General features: G+C 45.6%; 1 protein-coding gene across 1 annotated transcript in view; it reads right to left on the reverse strand.

Moving 5' to 3' along the window:
- Window positions 1-2,251: 2,251 nt before the first annotated feature.
- The window catches only part of PTDSS1 (phosphatidylserine synthase 1), a gene marked incomplete at both ends in the record, with an annotated part of 64,452 nt that continues 42,418 nt past the window's right edge, over window positions 2,252-24,285 (reverse strand). Inside the window, 7 exons of the mRNA XM_080694241.1 lie at window positions 2,252-2,361; window positions 4,048-4,117; window positions 4,794-4,862; window positions 11,046-11,145; window positions 18,512-18,577; window positions 19,050-19,162; window positions 21,366-21,507. Of these exons, the coding sequence (XP_080550367.1) occupies window positions 2,252-2,361; window positions 4,048-4,117; window positions 4,794-4,862; window positions 11,046-11,145; window positions 18,512-18,577; window positions 19,050-19,162; window positions 21,366-21,507 (670 nt within the window). The remainder of the gene's footprint in view (window positions 2,362-4,047; window positions 4,118-4,793; window positions 4,863-11,045; window positions 11,146-18,511; window positions 18,578-19,049; window positions 19,163-21,365; window positions 21,508-24,285) is intronic.

A 24,285-nucleotide genomic window follows, 5' to 3' on the forward strand; every position in this document is an offset into this window, starting at 1 on the left:
GGCAGTCACGGCCACTGGCCATTCACAAAAATACTTGGCTTTGTAAACACTGTAGTCAAGAGCTTTCACAGAAAGAAGGGGAAAAAGAAAATATGAACTTGAAGAAAGTGCATAGGAAGTATCTGCGGACTTTCCTGCTGTTCCCTACAAAGCCGTGTGCACTCTGCTCCCAGCACATGCCACAGCACGTCAAGGGTACCCTGTGCTCCACCGGCTGCTCTTTCTGCTAACCGTGGGCACCCGAGGACTGCTACAGCGCCAGGCCCAGCTCTCTGCAAGAAGGAACCTGAAAACCCCCAGTGATGGGTACACAAATCTTCTCGGCTCTGAAAAGCAAAATACAGAGTGAAACATAATGAACTCATTGCAAAGTAATGTTTACAAATTGCCCTTGTTTAAAAAAAAAAAAGGCTTCTAACATCTTGTACCCCATTGAGATATATGACTACAATCCACCAATTTAAAAAAAAAGGCCCCTTTGATGGGTTACAAGAGTGTAGGCAGGCTGAGGGTACAGCCCAGTGGTACAGCACCTACCTAGCATGCACGAGGCCTTGGGTTTGATCTCCAGCACTGCAAACAAAGCAAAAGCCAAAATGGCAGCATTTTTCTGCCCCATGCACCTCTTTTTTTCTCTCCAACGGTTTCTGGGGGAGGCTGCAGATGCTAACTGGACAGCGCAGGAAGGCTCAGTGTGGTGCCCACTGCGGCAGGTGTGTGCTGCAGCCACCGATGTTCCCTATGTGAGCAAGTCTGCGGATGGCTCAGAACCAAGGGCTTGCTCAGAACATAGCCTGTGCCTGGCTTTTAATGTTTCTTTTAACTCCTTCACCTTGGAATTCTTTTGTAGAAAAAGGAAAACATAACACTTGGATGGCTAAAAGATTTCCTTACAGGGAGAAAAGATATTGAAAACCTTGCGCTCCATGAAATGAGAAAAAGATTGCTTTCAGCAAGTTTATATCTGTAAGCTAATCAACTGGAGACTGGCTTCTTGTTAGGAAAAAAAATCCAATTTGGTAACCATGTCCATAATGAAAAACAATGACCGTGCTGCTCATTTCCTATGGGTCACCTGGGAAGCTTCAAAGTAGGACAAATATATCTGTGAGCCCTATAAATACATATTGTTTCCTTTTTTCTTTTCACCATATCACTCTCATACCCATCATCATCTGAACATTGTTTGCAAGATATAGAGATTGCTTACAAAACAATGAAAACACCAGTAAGATGCAAAGAAACAAGCATTTTGTAGATGTGCCTTTGACGGGCTTTAATGTGAATTGTCTTATCTCAAACAGGGAACCATGGGGGGTACTATCAGGAGAATGTTCTAGAGCATGGCACAGATGGAAGGTAATACTCACCAGCACCTCACATGGGACCAAGGGACACCTGGGCAGCGCGCGGCGGAAGGGAGCCAAGCACACTTGTAAAAGGCACCTGGGGAGGAGCCGCGGTGCTCACTGCCCCGCTAGTAGGGCCACTGCCGTGCGCTGTGGAAAAGTCTGGACAAGTGACGTTGGAATGGAACAAACAGCTTCTGATTTGAAACCCAGCCGCCCACGCAGGCAGCTGGCCCTTCCTCAGTCTGCTGCTCACCCGCCGTGGGGCTGATGATATTAAAAAGGGGCTGAGGTTGTTAAACAGGAACACAAACATTCCTTTCTGTTTTCCTCTAGGAGGAGGAGACACAGCCCCCTCGCCACCACCATCAATGGATTCTGAAGGCTTTGCAGCATTCTAACTTGAAAACAACAAAATAAAGAGACAGAAAGGTGGCCTGAACTTAAACAAATCAGTCAAATGGAAAGGCAAACTCATAAAAATAAAAACTGGTGACCAGTCCCTTAGCCGTCCAGATAAGACCATGTTTGAACGAAGATGTTTACACTGCGTCCACAAGACACACCAGCACAGCGCTGTGCTTGGGGACAGTGGCGATTGCTACCTTTTCCTTCCAACACATTGTAACTGCTACTGGTGACTGCTTGCCGAGTGCTGAAGTTAGGAGAGACCCCAAATTGGCAAAGGAGCCCAGGCAATGATCTGCCCAATATGGCAAGGTCTATGGGAAACAATGCTACGCTGTCAATTGCTGACTCTCCCCCCAAGCTCCTTCTCCTCTGCCTGCCTGCTCTGTACAGTTTGCTCTCCTAACAGGGAGGTCCAAACATGTCCCAAATGAGCTCTGTTTCCCTCTCAGCTGTAGGCACTCTCTGGAACATCTCTGATTAACCAGGGTCTTTCATTTCTTTCCAACTCCGTTGGTGACTTTTGACTTGGAATGTCGGTTCCTTCTTCTGGAAGAATGGCTTTCGTTGTTGCCTGAATGCTTAGGTGGGCTGTCTTCAGAACCTGGCCAAAGGAATCAGAACACACCGTCACCAGCGGCTGCTGGGCCGCGAGGGCTCATGCCTGTGACTTTGGCTCTCCCTTGCCTCGCGGCCCAGCCTGCCGGCTAGAACAGCCTCTTCCTTGATGCTGGCTCTCCCTCTAGTGGTCCTGCTTATAAGTTAACACCAGGCTGAGAGAAACCCCCGTTGAACAAGGACAGCTGGTGCCTTGGGTGTTCATAGTAAAAGCCCCACAAAATCAGGGTAGTGCCCAAAGAACTTCTGCACCTGCACTGTGTAAGGCAGATGAAGTCATGGTGATGGGGACCCGAAGTGAGGGTACAAATGAAATCGTAGCCCATAAAACCCCAAACTCCATGGGTGCCATCTTATCCCTGCAAAGGACAGCTGTACTGAGTTTCCACATCTTGAGCTGCTATGCACCAACATTTTTAAAGCCTCGATCACAAAAGATTCTTCGTTTTATAAAGCTATTCCTTTTCTCACTAAGTTGCCTAAATTGGCTTGGAACTCGCAATCCTCCGGCTACCACAGCCTCCTCCTGAGTATCTGGGATTACAGGTGTCTATCACCATGCCTGGTTAAAGTAAAGCTATTAATTGAGAGTGACACCTTTACATGTGGTAAAGATGTGTCCATGACACACAGCCCTGGAGTCACAGAGTCACGATGGGCTGGCTCTACTCTCTGCCGGAGTCTACAGCCTACCCCTTGAAGCCTAGCCGAAGGGTTCTCAGCCTCTAGGCTCGGATCCAGTCCTGTGGGAAATCTCTAGGTAAGACAGCCATCAAAAGAAAAAAAAAGTTCCCAGAGTTTTGTCTCATTGTAAATATCATTTACCACTCTGAAAACATTTTTATTTTTTTTACTATTCTGTGTATAAATATATCTCGAGCACTACTTATTTCTTTCGACAGAGAACCCAGAAGGGCCCTGAATAGAGCTACAAGATGGTCTGCGGAACCCCTTCCTATGTCAGCATCCCACTTGGGATGGCTGACTGACTCCCTGATCTGGGAAAATCTGTCGTTAAGAGGGTGACCAGCAACTCAGCAGGGTGCACACTCGTACCTCCCCAGGGTGATCTCTGAGGAGCCCGGCCCGGGAGAACTGTGCAGGATGCTCAAGTGAGCTTTCTCCCCCCAGGTCTTGGTGTCTGGGCAACTTGAGGCTCAGCTTCCAGCAATCGGCACTTCTTCCCCTCAGCTCAGAACTGACCAGCAGTTGCCGGCAATGGAGCTGCCTCGGTGTCATTACTCCACAAGTCTGATTCCTTCAAATAACTAAGTGGCCCCAGATCCTTCCCAAATGCTCCCCTGGAGAAGCCAGTGGGGGTCCCTAGCCACACTACTGAAATCCCTCTACACTCTGAACAAATGCAGCTAAACCATCTACCTTTTCTAGCTGGCTTTTCCTCTCCCCACACAATTTATTCTAACTCTTTTTACTGTGATCAAAATCAAGAGAGAGGACACACCCGTGGGCCTCAGGAAAGGCAGAGCCACATGGAGACGAAGCAAGGGTCTTGGTGAGTGCTGTGCTTGTTCCTTAATAAGTGGCAGGAGACATCTGATGAGCCGGTGTGGGGCCCTGTGAGAGCGACATCCACACCGACCCCTAGTCTCCTCAGCGGGCCTACTGGGGGCAGAGGATGTAGTAAAATTTTAAATAACGAAGGCAAAGATACCTTTTGCTCCCTTCCTGTGATGCCAAGAGATGTCTGGGCTGTAGGTGCCATCTTCACACTCTGAGTAGGTCTAGAGAGAGAGACAGGCTTGATGAGGAGATTCCGGTTATTCCCTGGGAGACATGCAGAGCCAACAAATACCCCAGACAGCTGGGCTGAGAGCATCACTCGCAAGTGACAGCAACCTCCTGCCTGTGTCTAGGCTAGAAAATCAAGGCTTTTCTGCTGGGCCATAGAGAATCAGCCTTCTAGACAGTGCCTTTAGTTCCTGGGACTAAAGCTGTGAGTAAAGGATGAAAGCATTCCTTTTACTTAAAAAAACAAAACAAAAAAAAGTATAGTTGAGTAGACTGCTGTAGTGTTAAAAGCCATTCACATCCATTCTCTGCTTTAATCATTCTCCTACCTACTAAGAGAAGGACCTGGCAGGTGTTTTGCAGATGGGGAGCCCCACCTGAAATACAAGGAAAGGCTACAAAGCCCAGTACCTGGGAATGAAACCCAGCCTTCTGAGCACAAGCCGAGGCTTTTCCCACTTGGAAGATTAAAAAAAAAAAAAAAAAAAAAGTGACCTACTGGCCAGGTGTGTCTCAAGCAGGGGCAGCAAGTGACAGGGCATGAACTGTGACCTGGTTAAGCTCTCCCGGGGCCCCGGGCCACCTGCTCCCATTGGCAGGCTCAGGCTAGCCCTACAAGTACAAGGTGGTTATGGTAAACACAGACCACCTCTGTCTCTCCCTCTGTACCTTTTCTCGGTGACCGTAGTGCTCTGCGTACCAAACCATGCCGTACAGGCACAGGAACGTGGTGAAAGCCTGGAAGACAAAGGCAACCACAAGACCACTTTATAAATGATAATGTGCAAAAACTGTCTCTTCTCCAGAACTTCCAGGATGTGATGGGAATGCACAGCAGATGGCTCAGTACATTTCTGCTTCTGTTCTAAGGATGCTGATAGCTGGACATGGCAGAGATGGGACCCCAAGAAGCGAGTGGAGCTTGAGGAGACAGATTGCACACCCAATGTTTTTTTTTGTGTGTGTGGTACTGGGGATGGAACCCAGGGGCTTTCTACTCCCAGACCTATTTTCTATTTTATTTGGAAACAGGGTCTCACTAAGTTGCTGAGAGCCTCACTAGGTAGCTGAGGCTGGCTTCGAACCTGTGTGATCCTCCTTCTCAGCCTCCCGAGTGCTGGGATTACAAGTGTGCGCCACCACGCATGGCTCATCCAAAGCTTTTAAAGAAGGGTTATGAGACTAAAGCTATGATTCCCATAATGCAAGACCACTGTCAGAGGGAAAGATGGAGGGAGGGAAGGAGGGCATGAGTGGGCAGAGGGAGGACGGACAAGGCAGGCCTCGCCTTCTAGGCTGTAAGCAAAGCAACCAAACCAAAGCCACACAGAATGACAGCCTGTCCTGCAGGGCCCCGCGCTGTAGGAGCCCTTACAGCAAGCCACTGGCGGGCTGGCCTGCCTCCGTCCCTCCCACCGCATCTCCTGTGGACACCCATGCACCTGGCAACCTCGGTAATCACCCGTCAGCTCGCCCAACATGGCAGCAGTTGGGAAATCACGGTGGGATTTGCTCTTCTTGGAGATCACTTTAGTTCTCCCTAAGAACCCTAACTTTGGATCTAGAAGGGGCCTCAGATGCCCTTGCATTTTACAAAAGAGAATGAAGCCTCAGAAGTGAGTGGCTTTCTAAGCACATGCAGCTGGTGTGCAGCAAAACTGGAGCCAGAGGAAGGTCTCTTCAGAACCGTGGGTCATATTTAAGGTCAGATACTGGTATAAACAAATACTGACTATGTCTAAACATCTTTATAACTGTCTCCATTTTATCCAGCCATCCACCCAACTATTTATTCCCATGATAAAGAAAAATATCATGGGAAGAGCCAATCCCAACTGCATCAGCTTTCCAAAGCCTGGGGAGCACAGACAGGCAGGGGCTGGGAATTCTCATCAATGCCACGTGGAGTCTGGCTTTGGTGCGGTCCCTTTAAGTCAGCACCATTTGCTAAGTGTCTGCTGAGAGCACAGCATCCTCAAGTTCCACGGAAGGATTCCCAGTGCTCCAGCTGGCCTCCCCTCCTTCCATACCAGTGATGGGGAATCGTGTCATGGTGGCAAGAGAATGTCAAACAGAGCCACAGTGATGCTATATTAAACCTCTAAGTGCCAAGTCTCCAGTTCTGCAAATCTCAATGAAATCGACACAGATGCATTAAAGTACATTGGAAATCATAATCTATGTGTGTATTTTTCACAAATATGTATATACACACATATTTTCAAACACTTTTATTTTTCACCTACTACTCTTTCTCAAAGTAAACCTCTAAAAATATGACAACTGTTATTTTTACAGTTAATTCAAAATCACCATAAATGGAATACTTGCCACTCAATTTAGGCTTTTATTCCACATGTGGAATGGAACAAAATGGGTTAATTCCATACACAAACTGGCACCCATCTACAGATTAGGGATTTAAAAAGTAAAAAAGCTCATACTGTCCCATCAAAAAACTAAGTGAATACATTAAAATTATAAAATGAAAATGACTGCTAATCTTCAGCACATTCTAATACTTTCTCAGATTGCTTATGTACAACACTAACTTTAAATATGCTTGCTTCATAGCATGGAAAGAGTAGGAAACAATAGTTTATTTATGTGTTATGCCCTTTATAAAGAGCACAACAGGTGGTCCTGGGCTTCAGAGTGGGATGCGATTTGCTTGTATCTTTGGAACACAGCACTGGCTTTGGAGTGGGGTTGGGGCTGGGGAAACAGGCCACATCATTAGATTGTCACTGCAAATTCTGACCGCCAGAGGGCAGGCACGCAGGGCTCTTCCAGGGGCCAGGCAAACACCTACAGACAGGGGGTAGCAACAGGTGCTTATCATCATGACAGCCGCACAAAGGGCCTGCTGTGGTTGCCAAATCTAGCACTTTACCTGGGTACAAGAAACCCATTTTATAATTGTCCCAGGAGACAAAAGCTTGAAATTTATGGGTTTGCAATCACACCTCTGGAAATCTAGGCAAGTACACACTTAAAATGTCAAGGTCCGGATTTAAAATAGCAATTGTGCAAAATTTGTTTAAAGAGGGGCTGGAGAGGGACAGAGCAAGGAAACTCTGTGGGCTGAGAGCCTGGCATCTGTGATGGCGGGGTGGAGGCAATGAGGGCACAAACCTGGCTTGGCTCCACAGTATGGAACCGGGCAATCCAACGTATGACGACTGATCAGACAAGTGTATTAACCAGAGCCCCAGTCTTCGCTTCTGCATTGATCTCATCACTGTGTAGGTTCTCTTGCTAAGCAAGGGGAATAATTAGGGGCTTTGTTTCTCAGAGTAGTATGGGAGGTATGGTGTAACTTAATGCTCTCTCCCTCTCTCTCTCTAATGCTCTTATTGAATAATGATTGCCTCACTCCTAAGCTGGAGATCATCTCGCTCTTTCAAAAGGACTGTGGTCAGGAGAAAGCACCAGGATCTTGTTTCCATTTGTATTTCATTGGCAAATGTGCAAGGCACTGGGGACCTCCTATAATTTAGATCTTGATATCCCATAAAGACACATGTTAGTTAAAGGGTTAGTCCCCGCTTGATGCTACTGGGAGCTGGTGGAAACTTTCGGGAGGTGAAACCTAGTGGGGAGATGTGGGTCGTGGGGTGGAGGGCCCTAGAGCCTCCTCTTTCCGTCTTTCATGTCCTGGCCGTGAGGGGAACAGGATTTGCTCCACCACACACTTCCCCCATGACGTGCTGCCTCACACGGTTCCAAAAGCGATGGAATCAAATGATCACGGGCTGAGACCTTTATAATTATGAGCCAAAGCAAACCTTTTCTTTTAAAATACTGTCCAGGATATTTGTTACAGTATCAGAAGCTGACCCCAAGTCATCCCATCTAGTAACTTCTTTTTGAGCCAAGTCCCTCCATGTCTCTCACAGCGATTGCTCCGATTAGGGGACTCTGTCTTAAGTCCCCTTGTCCTTCGGCTATTCCTTGCATTCTGTCTGAAGTCGTAAGTGCAGCTGCTCCTTTGAATCCCATCCTCAGCCAGCTTCTCCTCCCCAGCATGTCTCCTAACTCTTTACCTAATCCCATGACGTCAACTGTGCCCTACACACAGACAGCTCCAAGTCTTCTAATTCAACCACTGACCTAGCCCTTCCAATGTTACTGGATGAACCAGGGAAACCTGTAAACCTGAAAGGTCTCTCCAACCTCAACTCTGAACCAAATTCACCCTCTCCTTTCATATCCTCCAATCTGCTATGAGCACAAACAGGGGACCTTGGTGTTGTCCTCGAGCCCCTTCCCAGCTATGGCAGGGGAGTGGAGTCCTGCTGCGCTGACTCTGAACAGCTCTCCGGCCAGCCTTTTCTCTGCACTTTATGTCTCCACCTTGGCCCTGCCCCAGCTACCTGTCACCCAGGGCCCTGCCATACCTCTGGCTGCCCCTGCCCTCACCAATCCCCACCCCAAGATGTTTCCCTGGGACAGAAACCAGACCACACTGCTTTCTTACAAATCTTTGAGGCTCCAACTCTAGGCACACAAAGCCCTTCTTAGGCAGGCAGCCTTATTCTCCTGTTCCTCCAACTTGGCCTCTCACTCCATCCTCAAACAGTTCACCATGCTCCTGACAGCTGGGCACTCTCGTGGCCTCACGTCTCCATCCGCCTGGACGACTTCTCCTATTTGTTTCGCCAACTCATTTCTTTGCTCTCCACATTTCTACACACCAGGCAGCGTGCTCAAGATGGTAAGAGCAAAATAAATAAATAAATAAATAAAAAATTCCATCATGGCAGGGTGAGGACCACAAGGTCCCACGGCTTCACCCTCCGTGGGCCTCAAGGCTCCAGGCAAGGACAACAGCCACCTCTGCCCATGCAGTGAGGCCACATTCCAACCCACACCTGCGGCGCCCGTGTCGGAGAAATCCGAGAGGATCTCCATGCCCATCTGACCCGCTCCCCTCGCTCATTCCTCATGGGTAGTCTCACTAGGACACAAAATGCAGCCAAGCGTTAACTGTGTGCTTTAAAAACACAGGAGATCATTATTCCTTGTTATTGTTCAAGATGAAACGGAATGGCACAGCCTCAAGGTGCCCTGGCGCAGTTAGGATTCCTAACAAGTCACCCAAAAATAGACACTGTGAAAAGAAAAGACACCTGAAAAATACCAACCTCAGTCTGGCAAAAAAAGAAAAGAAAAAAGACCTGAATCTGATTGAACCTCTAGATCCAACTACTGATATACAGAAAATAAAAAGAAATTTGTTAAAGGGCAGGACGGGATGGAACAAGTAAAATCCTGACTGTGGGAAAATCTACAGGATAAAAGAGCTGGTTTCTTCAACAAATAAAGCGTATGGGAGCAAGATCTAGAGACAGAAGGAAAATGTACAGAACAAGATACTTAAAAGGCATGCCAACGGCTGGGTGTGATGGTATACATCTGTAATTCCAGTACTTGGAGGCTGAGACAGGAGGATCACAGGTTTGACAACAGCCTCAGCAACTTAGGCCCTCAGGAACTTAGTGAGACCCTGCTTCAAAATAAAAAACAATAACAAAAACAGGACTGGGGTGTAGTTCAGGGTTCTGATCTGAGAGTGCCTCTGGGTTTAATCTGAGGGTTCCTCAATTCCCAGAACCACAAAGAAAAAACAGGCATGCCAGCTGCTCATTGATGAGTGGATGGTGATTCAAATAAATATGTATAAGTTTAGAAATGTGTATAAGTATGAAATTTAAAAAAATTCATAGTTCAAACATTGACTGGATATTTGCTAATACTAAAGAATTACTGTTGATTCTTTTACCAAAGGCAATAATGAATTGTGGTTGCATTAAGAAAAAAGAAGCATCCTTATTTTAAGAGATAACATCCTGAAATGTTAAAGGTCGGTCCGCTTTATTCTGGATTGGGATACTGAATAGAGCATAAAAGAAGACAATGTGGGTCCTGTGTCCATCAGTGTTGAACTGAATGACAGATACCTGAGGGGGTCATTATTCTCTTTAATTGCAAATATATTTGGAATATTCTATGATTATTAAAAAATGTCCAAATTAATATTCTAAACCAAGTAAAGTGAAAAATCTTAAGCTCAAAAATAAAAGAAGAGCCAGCGTGGTGGCGCATGCTTGTAATTCCAGCGCTTGGGAGGCTGAGACAGGAGGATCACATAGGTTCGAAGTCAGCCTCAGCTATTTAGTGAGGCTCTCAGCAACTTATTGACCCTGTTTCCAAATAAAGTATAAAATAAGTCTGGGAGTATAGCTGACCCTGTTTCCAAATAAAGTATAAGATAAGTCTGGGAGTATAGCCCAGAGGTAGAAAAGCCCCGGGGTTCCACCCCCAGTATCACCAAAAAAAAAAAATAAAAATAAAAATAAAAGAAGAACTTTTACCTAACAATAACTTTAAAGTAAGAAGGTCAGTCACAAAATGTTCAAGCTGGAAAGACCTTACTTTATTTAAAGCTAAGAGAAAAGTGCAGGGCCACTCCAGGAAGTGGAGCCCTGAGCTGGCGCCCCCCTTGGCTCTTCCCTTCAGAGCACAGGTGTGCTGCACCCAGACCATGGCAATCAAGTTGGCCATGAAGTAGAAACTCCAGGACTCAATCACCTTCAGACATATATCACATATCAACTGCACCACTTTACGCAGAAACCCATTTACGAGATGCTGCTTAGCACGTGGGGGCAAATTCCCATAAGTGAAATAAAGTCACGGGCGGCGTGCCTGCCGAGGGCACTGCTGAAACCTGCCAATGACCCAAATCAGATCCTGGGTGGTCATCTGAGTTTTGTTCTTGAATTTAGGATTGACAGTCAATCTCAGGTTATTATAAGAACATGTTTCTGTGAATTTCTTAGGAAATTTGGTGCAGGAGATAATTTTTTAGGCTGGGGAGTTTGGCTAAGACTTTTGGATAAGAAAGCAATGACTCACCACACAGAGAAGCCAAAGCACAACGTAGAGTATTTGGGTCTTAGAGAAGAGATCTTGTCCGAATTTTATGCAAACAATAGCTTCCAGGAAACCAATGACCCTAATTAGATGGAGAAAAAAAGGTTAATATTAATCACTTTGTCTTTTTTTTTGTACGAGGGATTTAACCTAGGGTTGCGCTACCACTGAGCTACATCTCCAGCCCTTTTTATTTTCTATTTTGAGACAGGACCTTGTTAAATTGCTCAGGGTGGCGTCAGACTTGCAATCCTTCTGTCTCCACCTCTCAAGTAGCTAGAATTACATATGTAAGCTACCATACCCAGCAAGTTTTAATTCGTCTTACTGGAGCATATGCATTGCCAGACAGATCTATGCATGACTGAATCACACAGTTACATGGCTCAGGGTTTCTGCCCAAGACACTGGTAACAGGTCCCCACAAACGGACATTGTGCTAGCCCATTGCACTTTCCTTAGAAATAACATTTCTCATTTACCCTTCCTCCCAGACAAAATATGCACCCACACATTTGAATACCTGGGGACACCTGGTACCATGTGACTCAAGCCTCTCTTATCATCTGTGATGGACTCTGCTGATGCCCCAGGGAACCCGGATGGCAGCAGCCTCCTCTATCTTCTGCTTGTGCGTCCTCACACTGCCCTAGCTGCCATAGTGAGGGTGAGAAACTGCCCAATGACTCAAAGTCATCAATTACCCTCCTTCACAGCCTTCTAAGAATGTCCAGATTAAATATCCTGCTTTTATTGACAGTACAAACCCTGTATTCTCTCTTGATCTGCAAGTAAGGTTGCTGTATAAAAAATGTTAACACACACATATATTCTCTCTCTTTCCCTTCAGGTTTTCCCCCTTACAGAGAAGGACAATGTCCCTGGGTTCAATACCCAGTACTGCAAAAACAAAAAACACTAAGAGGTGGAAGGTAGGAACAGATAGGGTGAGGGTTTCAGAGCAGGCCACAAGCCCCAAAGAACAGAAGACTACTGGTTTCAGATGATTCTACTTTCAGTGTTTCTTTCTCCAGACAGAATCTGGAAAGGCAAAAACTGGTATACTTGCAAGCTATTTTCCAAAAAGATGAGAGAGCCCAAGGTGGCCTCCTGCCCACTGGCAGACACAAGGGCACAGCCATCATCAAATGTATGGCTGGCTCTGAACAAGTGACTGCCAGGAATTAGAACTATTTCAGCAAAGCAGAGAAATCAATAGAAGTCTCCTTAATGTCATCTTTAGAGAGTTTGGGGCTGTCATTCCCTAGCCCCAAGTAGACAAGGTTTAGTGGTAGCTGGTTTGAATCTATATCTCACTCCCCACATAGCTAGCCCTGTGTGAGGAGCATGTTTTAGTTGAGGAATACATGCACAAGGCCTTCCCACTGCCATCTCATGTCTAAATGGCGAACCGACACTAGAATTGGTCTTGTGTTGGTTGTCAGCCTGCACCGGGGAGGAAGAGCAAATCCTTGGTTGGGACTTCCTGATGAACTGAGTCCAGGACACAAGTGGGACAAGTCTACCCTTAAGCCAGACAGAATGTCCTGAGTCTTCTATGAAAAATATCTGGATATTCAGCTAGGCTCGAGTCCCTTTTCTAAAGCCTGGTGACCAGCACACTAGAACTGGCATGAAATATGTTTTCCACTGTGACCCCCACTGAAATGCATTTCACAAAACAATTTATCTTTTGCAAATAAAAATTATGGGAGGCCATTACTTTTAACTAAGCTCCTTCCCCAGTGCCCAACAGACCAAGTTAAAAGTCAAAATGAAATTACTCACATCAAAGTTGCATATCACCAAGCTGAAACTAAGCTGTTCATAGGACCTTCTGAAAAATCAGGGCTAGAGAGGTGATGGCCATATTTTCTAAGCTGGCCAGCTTTAATGGGCATGATAATGAAGTTCCCTCTGCCTTAATCTTTTACACAAAAAAGGGAACCTGAGGTAATCTGATGTTAGCAAATCGGTTGTTTTCCTACCATTCTGACTCTACCCACTTTCTGCTCTTTGCTTCTGCTTTCTTCAGTCCTTTTCTATCTGTAAAATCAACCTCTGCTCTACTTGTTACAACACTTGTTCTATTTTATGCACTGAAGTGTTACCTGGCTCTAGAAGTGAAAACAGAGTCAATTACGATCTTTAACTGAATTGCTGCCCCGCACTTTTGTATTCTATTTCATTTTAAAATGCCCATCACTTGACTGTCCTTGCATCCACTGAAGTTTTTTCTAAACTCCAGTGCTTCCGAATCATTGCCTCCTGGGTGTCATAGGCTCCTGGGTTTGGAGGAGTCTTAGCTAAGCAGCTGTCCCTGGTAGTGGCTGCCTGTCAGCAAAAAGGTAGTAGCCGAGCCAATCCTAGGAGGTGAAGAAGCTGGCCGTGGGGGTACATGGGTGTGGAGGGGCCCCGGGTGAGGCCTGGGCATAGGAAAGGCACAGATGGGCCAGAAGTGAGGGAAAAGGGCTCAGGTTGTAATTTGGGTCTAAGATATCCTAGGGATTGGCTATTGGTCTAAGGGAGCCCTAAAGGACTTGGAGTACAGAGTTTAAAACAATAGGCATCATACTTTAATATGGTCGTCTTGGGCTGCAATAGAACCATTACATGAAGGTAAGGGTAGACATAGAGGCTCCTGGGTTAAACCAGGTGTGAGGGCCTGGGCAAGGGCTGCGGGGTGGTAGGAACTTGGTTGCACTAAACCAAGACTCCTTTAACTACCAGCCACATCCCCATCCACTAGCGAAAGCCCTGATCAGCAGCAACCTTCTAGAAGGCTAACCTCACTTTCATGATTAGACTCTAAAGGACAGCTAGTCTGGACTGGGGCTAAAGTCTTGGGCACAGTAGGAGCCTGTATTAAGCCTGACAGTTGAGACACCACCAACCTCCTTTCCCCTGGGGTGGAGGCCTCCCCCTGAATAGCTCTGCAACCCAGCCCTTGTATTAGTTCAAATTTAAATATCTAAGCTCTTTCCCTGGCTGAGCAAGGGGCCAAACTAGTGTGATGGACATCAGCCTGCATCCCTCCCCTTGCTTCGCGCTGCCATGCTTATCCTGGCTGAACAAAGTTACAAGGCAAATAAACATTTGGGCTACCTAAGATATAGGCCCAGGGCCGGCCACGGAGGTTCTGACTTAGTGCTGGTCTGCTGGCTCTCGGCTCAGCCTCTTTGGAGCCAGCTCTACAGGGTAGAGAGGGGTGATATTCATGCTGAGTCAAGCGCAAGGAGTTCCTTGGTGAACGGGAGGAGATGGCCAGCAAAGTGATGACTGCAATTGGGGCACAGAAGCTCTAGGCTCGTGTGCAAGCTGGAGGCACAAAGCAGCGCCGTGCAGTGCATCAGCAAAGGCTGCTCTTGAGGTCTGAGAAAGCTGCAGCACAGCCATGGCCCCGGGGCTGCCTGCCTGAGTCCCACAGACAGCGTCCTGCAGATGCACAGCGTTCCTCAGAGTATGCTGGGAGGTGGGGGAGCCGGCCTCCAATAGTGCTGGAGATACTACATGAAACCCAGCTGTCATGGGTGCACAGGAAGCCAAGCGGTGTCCTTCAGGTTCAGGGGTGTTGTTCTGGTTCTAAATGGGACTTTTGGAATAAATGAGAGTTCTGCTGGGCCCAAACAGAGAGATTACATTGCATCTGTGTTCTGGTACTTTCTGATTGTCAGAGAACCCCGGGGCAAGGAGGGAAGGAGGACAGAGGATCTTCAGTTAACTTTATGTATTAAGGGGCTGGGACATTTGAGCAAAGGGAATCAACTGCTAGAAAGCCTCTGTAACTACTGCTTGAGGTCTTGAGGTGCGAGTGGGGATTTCCTAAGCCAACGAGTGGGGACAGCCGGGGTAATAGCCAGGAGAGGACGGTGGAGGGTAGAGCCTGCAGGAGGATGGCTCTGGCCCCGCAGGTAGTGTGAGAGCCCTGGCTGGGCCCCAACCGAGGCCTGGTGGGCGGGAAGGAGAGGCTGCAAGAGGGCTGTTGGCCGGCGGTGACCCGGAGGTGCTGGATAGGGTCACAGAACGGATAAGCCTGCTACCACATCTGTTCCCCCAGCTAGCTCCCTCCTCCTGGAAAGGGCTGCCTGCTTCCTAGCTGTGTCTGTCCTTAAGGAAGAACGCTCGGAGGCTCTGAGACTGGAAAAACGACGACTATGGGAAACTGCAGCAAGAGAGAGGGACGGAATGGGAAGCCAGAAAAGGAAAAGTGGGAGGAAATCCAGGATGGCGCTCACAGAAGCAAGAGGACAGTGTCAAGATGGCAGAGAGTGTGGAGAAGGTGCAAGAGGTGAGGGTGGGTGGGAACCGACCTTGGAGCCCACCAGGCAGAGTGGCGGGCACAGCAGATGGTAATGGGGGTTGGGATGGGGGCCCGTGAGGCTGCGGGGCAGGGGCAGCTGTGCTGCTGGGGCAGGACCTGGTCCTGGGCCTCAGGCAAAGGCATGCTCCCCTTGAAGGCCTGGTCCAGGGACTCTCAGGAGGAAGAGGAGCCACAGCTCACTCCAGCCAAGACTTGGCTACAGCCCAAGACCAGGTGACAAGACTGCTTTTCTTTCAAAACCGGGCTAATACTCTCTTCCTGGGGCAAAGACGCTCAACTATAATCAGAGTGAAGTGGGGAAAGGGCAGAGAGAGCAAGGATGTGAACTGCAACCTCCTGTCAGCCAGGCCCCAAAACCCTGCAGAGCTGAAGAAACGTACGGTGACTTTTTTTTTGCAGATCTGAAGATGGAATCCAGGGGCATTCTACCTCTGAGCTACACCCCCAGTTCTATTTTTTATTCTTTATTTGAAACGGTCTCGCTAAGTTGCAGGGGCCTCTCACTAAGTAGCTGAGGCTGAATGTGAACTGCGATCCTCCAGTCTCAGCCTCCCAAATGCTGGGATTACAAGCGTGCGCCACCACGCCCAGCTCATACTGTGACTTCTTAACAGAGGGGACCAACTCTTGCACACTACTGCTTTCTCCTGCTCGGGGCCCCATCCCCCAGCTGCATGGGCCCCAGCTCTGCCCTGTGCTGCAAGTGTAAGAACGCAGTTCAGAACTGCATTGCAACTGTAGAAGGCAACGTGGTAAGTCTGTACTTGGTTAAATCAGCAAATAACTAATACAGTTTTGGGATATAATGTTTACTGATGGCGAAAAAGATGTGAAATGGTGGGAAGGAAGCCTTAGGCAAGTGGCTGTTTGACCTTTGCCTTATCCCCTTGTACCTCCCAAAAGACAAAATGTCATAATATATGGGTCACTTCTCACAGGTCCACACCAACTTAGTCCTGGGATCATCCCTAAATTAGTATAAAGAAAGCCACATGGCAGCTACTAGTTATTAAAAGAATTCAGACATTTAAGTGTTTTCTATTTTGATAGGAGAAGGAATAAATTGATGGCAACAGTGGATAGGGGAAGGGATGAGGCAGAAGAGGGGAGGAAGAGACATTCTTGTGCACGCACACACACATGCACAGGCACACGCGCATGCAGGCAGGTGGGACCCCTGTGAGAGTCATGAAGATGGATTTGTTCTTTTTCAGCACACAGCGCCAGTTCTCATAAGACTCATTAATCTTGGCCCCACTGTTCTGGGAGTTCACAGTTCTCAATAAGGCATACTAAGTGAGTCTTTTGCATTTAACTTTATCTTAATCACCGTCCAAGGAGCACGACTTTCTAGCATTTCACAGTATTTCTAGCACCCTTTATTTCCCTTTACCTCTGCCGTTGCTCCCCCTGAAAACTATACTTTCTGGCTGCTCAATCAGGAAGAAACTGCCACATCATTACTCTGTCTCTGACCCATATCTCCTTTTCTCCTACAGGAAAACTGCTCAAGTTCTATGGAAAACATGCACTCCACGGAGGGGTAAGACCTTGCTGAGGACTTTTAAACATCAAGGAAAAAACTGTATATAAATGGATTGCATCGGTGAAAGAGAAGGGCTAAGCTGGACAAAAAGTGAGAGGAATAGCCACATCCCTCCTGCTAGGACACCTGACTCATGAGGCTGGAGGCCTCCTCTGCATAGTCCATCAGAAACCCGGAACATGTGTGTGTGGCCTCTTGCTACACACGGCTAAACAAAGGCAACTTAATCCACCTATCATCCTCCACACTGCAAGTGCTTGGGCAAGAAAATCAACTTACCCACAGAATTAAGTCATGACTAACGAATGACAACGGCCCTTTGTCTTCTAGGGTGGGGAAAGACTTGCCTAAATTGAACACTTTTTTCCTTTAAAGCTATAGGTAACCCCTCAGAATCTGGAATAAGAGCTCAAGTATACATGTACGTGCACGCGCACACACACACGTTTCTTCTTCTTCTTTTTTTTTTGATGGTACTGGAGTTCCTGTAAACCCTTCTATCTCTGGGCTACACTCCCAGACCTATTTTTATATTTTAATTTGGAAACAGGGTCTCTTAAGCCAGCGTGACTGGCTTCGAACCTGCAAGATCCTCCTGTCTCCGCCTCCCAAGCACGGGGATTACAAGCGTGTGCCACCATGCCCGGCATACACACACACGTTTCTGAGGAATGAAAGACTGCTGCACTTCTCTCTGTAGGGTTGATTTCTTTGGGTGTTCTTCAGTTTCTTCAATATTCTTTACGGAAGTTACGTCCATGTGCCTACATTGCAGTTAAGTGGAAAAACCGTATTCTGTCTAAAATCCTGTTGGATATAATTGCTTCTCTATTATGAGTTTTCCTTAAATTTTCTTTATACCATCACCGTCAATTTAGAATCTAGATTAGGTCTTGAATCTATGCGACCTCAGGGAACAAACTTCCTATGCAGAATTGCTGGACAGCTCAGAAAGTTTGGTTGCTAAATGAGATGGCAAGTTATTATTGTTGAAGCAGACTGACTTCTCTAAAACATTTAAGAGGGGCTCACCTTTAACAGGGGGCTTGGGGGCCCTAAAACTAGATAAATCATGGCCTCTTTCACGGTAGTTAAATAATAGTAAGTTAAGATAGAGCATTTATATCTGTAACAAGATAATAAATTTGAGCCATGTGGCTGTGGATTCTTTGAACACTAAGATTACACTTTGGTAAAGAGTAGATAGCTGTTTCAAGAGCCCCCGAACAGGATGGTGTCCCACACTCAAGATGCGTTCAGAGGATATTCGACTGATCTACATCTAATTTATTTCATGAGGCAAGCTCTATGTAGAAAATACCCAAAGATTTCCTAATAATTCTTCTAAAAGACAGCAGTTCATACCCTCTTTCTATAATTTGCCAAGATGACTATGCTCTGCTTAGGGAAGGAACTGTTAAAAATTAAAAATATGTAAAAACTAAAAAATAGCAGGAAACCTTGTTCACCTGCCTTCCCAGGGAAATCACACTGAAAAGCACTGACCACAAGGCCAAAAATTACCCAGAGAAATCTAGGGGCATACACGCTCTTGAAAAGCTCTGCAATATAGATACTCACCCAAACACCCAGCACTGTGTTCCTACGCGTTTGCACTGTGTGTCGGTGAGGTAAGCATAGTACTGTCTGAAAGAACAAAACTGCATCTCAGTAAGAACTTCTGGAAGACGAACAAGCCAATGTATAGTTAAAGGACTCGGACAGAGTGAACATAAAACTTGTCCCGCCTTGCTTCCTGTGCCCGATCCAGTCCTAGTCAAGGGGACAGACACCAGTGCCTACTGAAGGACTCCTCTAAGAGATTCAGAGTTCAGATTAGGCCGGAGGGGGGGAGCTTGGCTTACAGAACCAGCCTGTGAGCAAAGGGGTTTGAAAATAACTAGTGTGGCACTGATGCGGCAATGATGATTCACTTTCTGTTTTTTAAGCCCCAATAACAATAAGCCCTTAGTAACACTACAACCTTAGAGCAAAACCAAGCAATTTTTTAGAGTGGCATCTTCATGGAAAACCTGTTAACTGATGTGACTTTCTTTCTGCTAGGCAAGAGACCACAAGGCAGGTTATGTTCTAGAATAATAGGCTGCAAAAGAACTACCTCACTGTGGGAGCCGTGATGCAACCAATGAAGAGAATCCTGCACCAACTTAATGGGTGGCTGGCTTGGAAAACAAAGATGTGCTTCAAGAAGAAGGTGTTCAACTCAGTCAGCTGAAAAGAAAAGGGAGGAATCAGTCACCTTGGCACATCGCGTTAAGTCACAGGCAAGAATTCCTTAAATAGATGTCTATGGCCAAAAAGAACTGCTATGTTCAAAGCATTTTCAGTAAATATACAGGTCTGCAGAGGTCAAACTAGCAACAGTCAGTACAACATGAGCATTGACAAACTGGGTCTAGGGGTGGATCTGAGGCAGGGGAGAACTGGAATGGTGGGTAGGGCTCAGGAGGGCAATCACTATCTGTCATGTTTTCTACTTTGTCACTTAGCTCACGTGTGATCTGCTGAGACAGCTGGGAGAGGAATGCTTCGAGCACCACGGAAACCATGCAACACTTGCTTCCACTGACGGCCTTAGAGTCAAGCCGGGTCTACAGGAAGTCCAGCTGTAGAAAGTAAGCTTGTGCCCAAAGTACGTCACTGAGATGACTATGCACTTGAGCAGCACATGCCTGGGCTGGGGCGGATCCTCGACCTCAGGCAGCTCTGGAAAGCAGGGGTCAAGGCTTGGTCCAAGTTTCACCTAGGGGCAGCAGCACTGTTCCCTGAAGTTAGCATCCGAGTGCAGCCTGCCATGATGAGCTCTTGGCGGCAACTCTATCAGAAGACCATGGCCAAGATATGGCTGCCATTTGCCCCAAGCCTGGTTCTAGATCTCAAACAATGAACAGGGACCATGGAAAGGTCACTGAGCTTTGAGGTCACGCCACAGGGACTGCAGGTGCCTTGCAGTTACATCAAACACTCGCTGTTTTCCCATAGCATGGACCTCAATAATATAAAATAAAAAATAGCACAATAGTTACCACCATACCTGGTGAGCTGACCAAAGCACAGTGTTCACAGCCATGAGACAGCTGTGCTCTGTGAAATGCTACCAAGTACTTCTATTCTAGAAGTACTGGACTATCTCTCTTTCACAGATCTAATCATTCCTCCTTCTAGTAAAACTTAGAGCTTCTGGGACATTTGCCTGAATAAGGCAAAGCCTAATCCTGACACATTATACAGTCCCATTTTTATAGACAGACGCATCTCTTGGCATCTGTGAGAGACTGGTTCTGGAGAACCTGTAGATACCCAAACCTGCCGGTGCTGAAGTCCCTAATATAAAATGATGCAGTATGTACACTGAATGTATGCTCATGTCTAGATTACTTATAATAACTAGTGCAATACAAATGCTATGTGAGTAATTGTTGTGCCGTGTTGTTTACAGAATAATGGACAAGAAAAAATTCTGAACAAGTTCAACACAGAGACAGTTTATTTCAAACATTTCAATCTGCAGTTGGTTGAATCCACAGATGTGGAATCATGGATATAGAGAGCTATTCGTCCTGACTTCTCCAAAGCATGGGGATTGCTCAGTATTCACTACACTCCTGTATACACAGCCCCACTTACTGAAATGGGTGCTATTATTGTCTAGGTATGAATCTAGTCTTAAGAAGAATAGTCTTAAAAGTGACATCTGCTGATAGTTCCTTTTGTTGGGAATATTTAGTGCTTGTGTGTACAAAATATATTTTCTGTTGATTTTGAAAGATCTTTCAGGCAAAAACTGATTTGTCTTGCTAAGTCTCCAGAAGTTGAGAAACCATCTAGGGACAGAAAACTCAATAAACAGAGGCTATCTCTAGAAATCAGAAATGTCTTAGAAGCCTTTGCCAAGACCTGTGGCTGTCTGGATTGCTTCCATTATGTAACAGTCCATCTGGAACCACACCTTCTCTCCACTGGGGACCACACCGTGGAGGACGCACATCACCAAAGGGCCCATGCCAGAGCTGATCGGGCACATTGCCCACAGTGGTAACAGCTGATGTATACACCTGACCATTAAATGCTGAATTAGAAATATAAGAAAAGCCTTTTGATTTGTCTTTGGTTTTGAAAATGACCACGTTCTAAAAGGCAATACATTGAGTGATGGATGCTAAACATGCCTCTTTTCAGGAAATCGAATCTGTTCCTAATCTGCAATTCAAAGATCCATATTTTAAAATGTCTTCATAACAAAGCAAGACCTTAGATGTAATCACTCTGCTTAATTATTCTAAAGCCAGGTGCAGAATATCTTTTCTAAATTACCTAGTTGATATGCAATGCAAATTAACACTAATTCTAAATTCCTGGGCAGCTTGTTTTTGTGTTTTTTTTCCCCCAGAGTTATGGGCATCTGAAAAAATACCTGCCAAATGATCATGAAAAGGTAGACGCCAGCCACTCTCTGGAAAGAAGATTTGGGGTCAAACCATCTAACGTAGGTCCAGCTAGCAGGGGTGAACTGCAGCACGGCTCGCTTGATCTTCCCAGTGGTGGTGTGAATGTCCCTGGAAGAAGAAAATATCTCCAGTGATAATCCAGAGACAAAAGAGAGGGGATGGGGCAGGTTGGGGTCAAACAGAAAAAAAAAACTGTGCACTGATGATTTTATAGCAAAATGAGAAAGAACCCTTTCTCAATCCAGGACTCTATTTGCAGGGGGCAGGTGATAGAAGCCCAGTGGATGGGGAATCCCAGTGATGAGGGGCACGGTGCAGTGTGGTCAGGGTGTTCCTGAGCCAGAGTGAACTGGTGACAGAAATGGAGGGTCATCAGCACAACCACCTGGACTCCGCCCAGGAAGAACCTGGATGCCAGCAGGGCACTAGTCTGTCCACTGTGTGTCTCCTAAGGGGATGTTTGGGTAAAATGACTCATGCTCCATATTCTTGAGCTCACCCAAGTCCTGTCTTTATACCATTTCTTTCCCAGAGATGTGAAAAGTATGGGATGATAAATAGTTGACTTAACTTTTCTTAGTTTTAACTAGAATCACTCAACTGACAGTTTCACACAGCGATGACAGAAATGCTCCCAAGTTTACAAATGAGCATATTTAGGGTCAGGGAGAGCAGCTGGCTGATGCAGACTGACCTTATAAGCATCAGGGGTGGGTGTAGATTCTGGCCTTCTCATAATAGTTCAGGAAAGCTGAAATCCAATGCAAATATCATCTAATACCTGGCAGAGTCTTTAGTTTTACAAATATTTATCAGGGACCTTTATATCTCAGACATGATGCTAAGTGCAGAAGGCCCAAGTATCAACAATTCAGGCTTTCCTTCTGGAGAGAGAGGGGTCGGGGAGAGTAGAGGAAACCAGGTCTGCTCCTTCACCCACCCACCTGTCCATTAGTAAGAATGTGATAAGAAAATATCATAGCAAGAAGCCTTGTGGTACAACTGTAACACAAATGGAGACTACCCCCAAATTAACAAGAGCTATGAAGGACTTATCTTCAAAAAATGGCAAAATGCACAGACCTACCAAAAGAGGTACATATAGCACGATCAAGAAAGAGAATCCTTAATACAGTGAAGAGGGTAATTCAATTCAAATTAATCCGTATTCATTTGTACATCTAATGTGACTTTTAAAAATGAGCTTTTTTTTTTTTTTTGCCGGGTGTGGTGACGCACGCTTGTAATCCCTGCACTTGGAAGGCGGAGACAGAAGGATCGCGCTGGTTCGGAGCCAGCCTCACTGGCTTAAGAGACCCTGTTTCCAAATTTAAATAAATAAATAAATAAATAAATAAATAAATAAATAAATAAGAGGTCTGGGAGTGTAGCCCGGAGGTAGAAGGGCTTCCAGGAACTCCAGTATCACCCCCCCAAAAAATGAGGGTTTTTTTTTTTCCATTTAGTAGTTGGGCTTATATTTTGGCATCCTGGCAAAATGATACTGAAGTTGAATTTGAAGCATAAACATATAAAAACAGAAAAGCACTGTGGAAGGAGTCTGCCTGATGCAAATCAAGACTCCCCTACTTAGTAGCTGAGTGTCCTTGGGCAAATTACTAAGTGTGAGCCTTGGCATCATCATCCCTAAAAAGAAGAACACACCACCATCCTAGGATGACCACAATCATCCCTAAAACGAAGAGAATAACAATAAGATCCCAACAAGGAGAATAAGAGTCCCAGGACTGATCAGGCTCAAATGTGATTCAGTCCATAAAGCTTGCTTGTAGCAGCAGTTCCTCACCCAGTCACTATGCTTGTTTATGTTCTGCTTTAAAGTCTTAAAATGCCCCCCTCCCTTTTGATACTGGGGATTGAACTCAGGGGCATTCTGCCTCTGGGCTACATGCACAGCCCTATTTTATTTTTTTATTTTGATAAAGGTCTGGCTGGTTGCTAAGAGCCTCACTAAGTTGCTGAGGCTGTCATCAAACCTGTGATCCTTCTCTCTTAGCCTCCCATGTACTGAGATTACAGCCATGGGTCATGTCTAGTTCTTAAAATGTCTTTTTAAAGTTGGTTGCCGCTAGGCATGGTGGCTCATACTTGTAATCCCAGCATTCGGGAGACTGAGACCAGAGGATCACGGTTCATGGACAGCCTCAGCTACTTAGTGAGGCCCTCTGCAACTTAGTGAGACCTGGTTTCAAAATAAAGAATAACAAACAGGGCAGGGGGTGTAGTTCAGAGGTTGAATGCCCCTGGGTTCCATCCCTAGACCTGCAAAAAAAAAAAAAAAAAGTTGGTTTTCAAAGAAAGGATTGTTAAGGGTCTAGGAAAAATGGTTAGTCAATTACAAAATAAATCATGAAATCTCCTTATATCATTATATCATATGCTAAAATACATTTGAGGCAGATTAAGTAAATTATTTAAAATAATAGAGTGCAACTATTAAAAAATTAAAAGAAAATATAGGTTAATGTTACCTGAACAAATAGATAAAAATCTTTTTGAAGTTTTAAATAATAACCCCAAATAGACTAAATTATAAAGAGGCTAACAAAATAAAAAATATAATTACATTTATGACAAAGTATAATATTCTTCAACTATAAAGCACTATTAAAGGGAAAAATTTTAAAAAAGAACAGACTAGAAACCCATTATCACACAATTTTATGTGGGATAAAATTAAAAAAGGTTTAAATATAAAATTCAAAGACACAATAAATGGACACACAGACCACACACACCATGATAGATGAGAATATCAATTGTTGTACTTGTAAGAATTTATTTACAAAGAAAAATCTGAGATGCGCATAAAAATCTATGTCTACGAATATTCAGTAAAAGCTTTGGAAAATCTAAGTGACAAAA

This window comes from Muscardinus avellanarius (assembly GCF_963383645.1).
Source record: "Muscardinus avellanarius genome assembly, chromosome: 4".
Taxonomy (NCBI): domain Eukaryota; kingdom Metazoa; phylum Chordata; class Mammalia; order Rodentia; family Gliridae; genus Muscardinus; species Muscardinus avellanarius.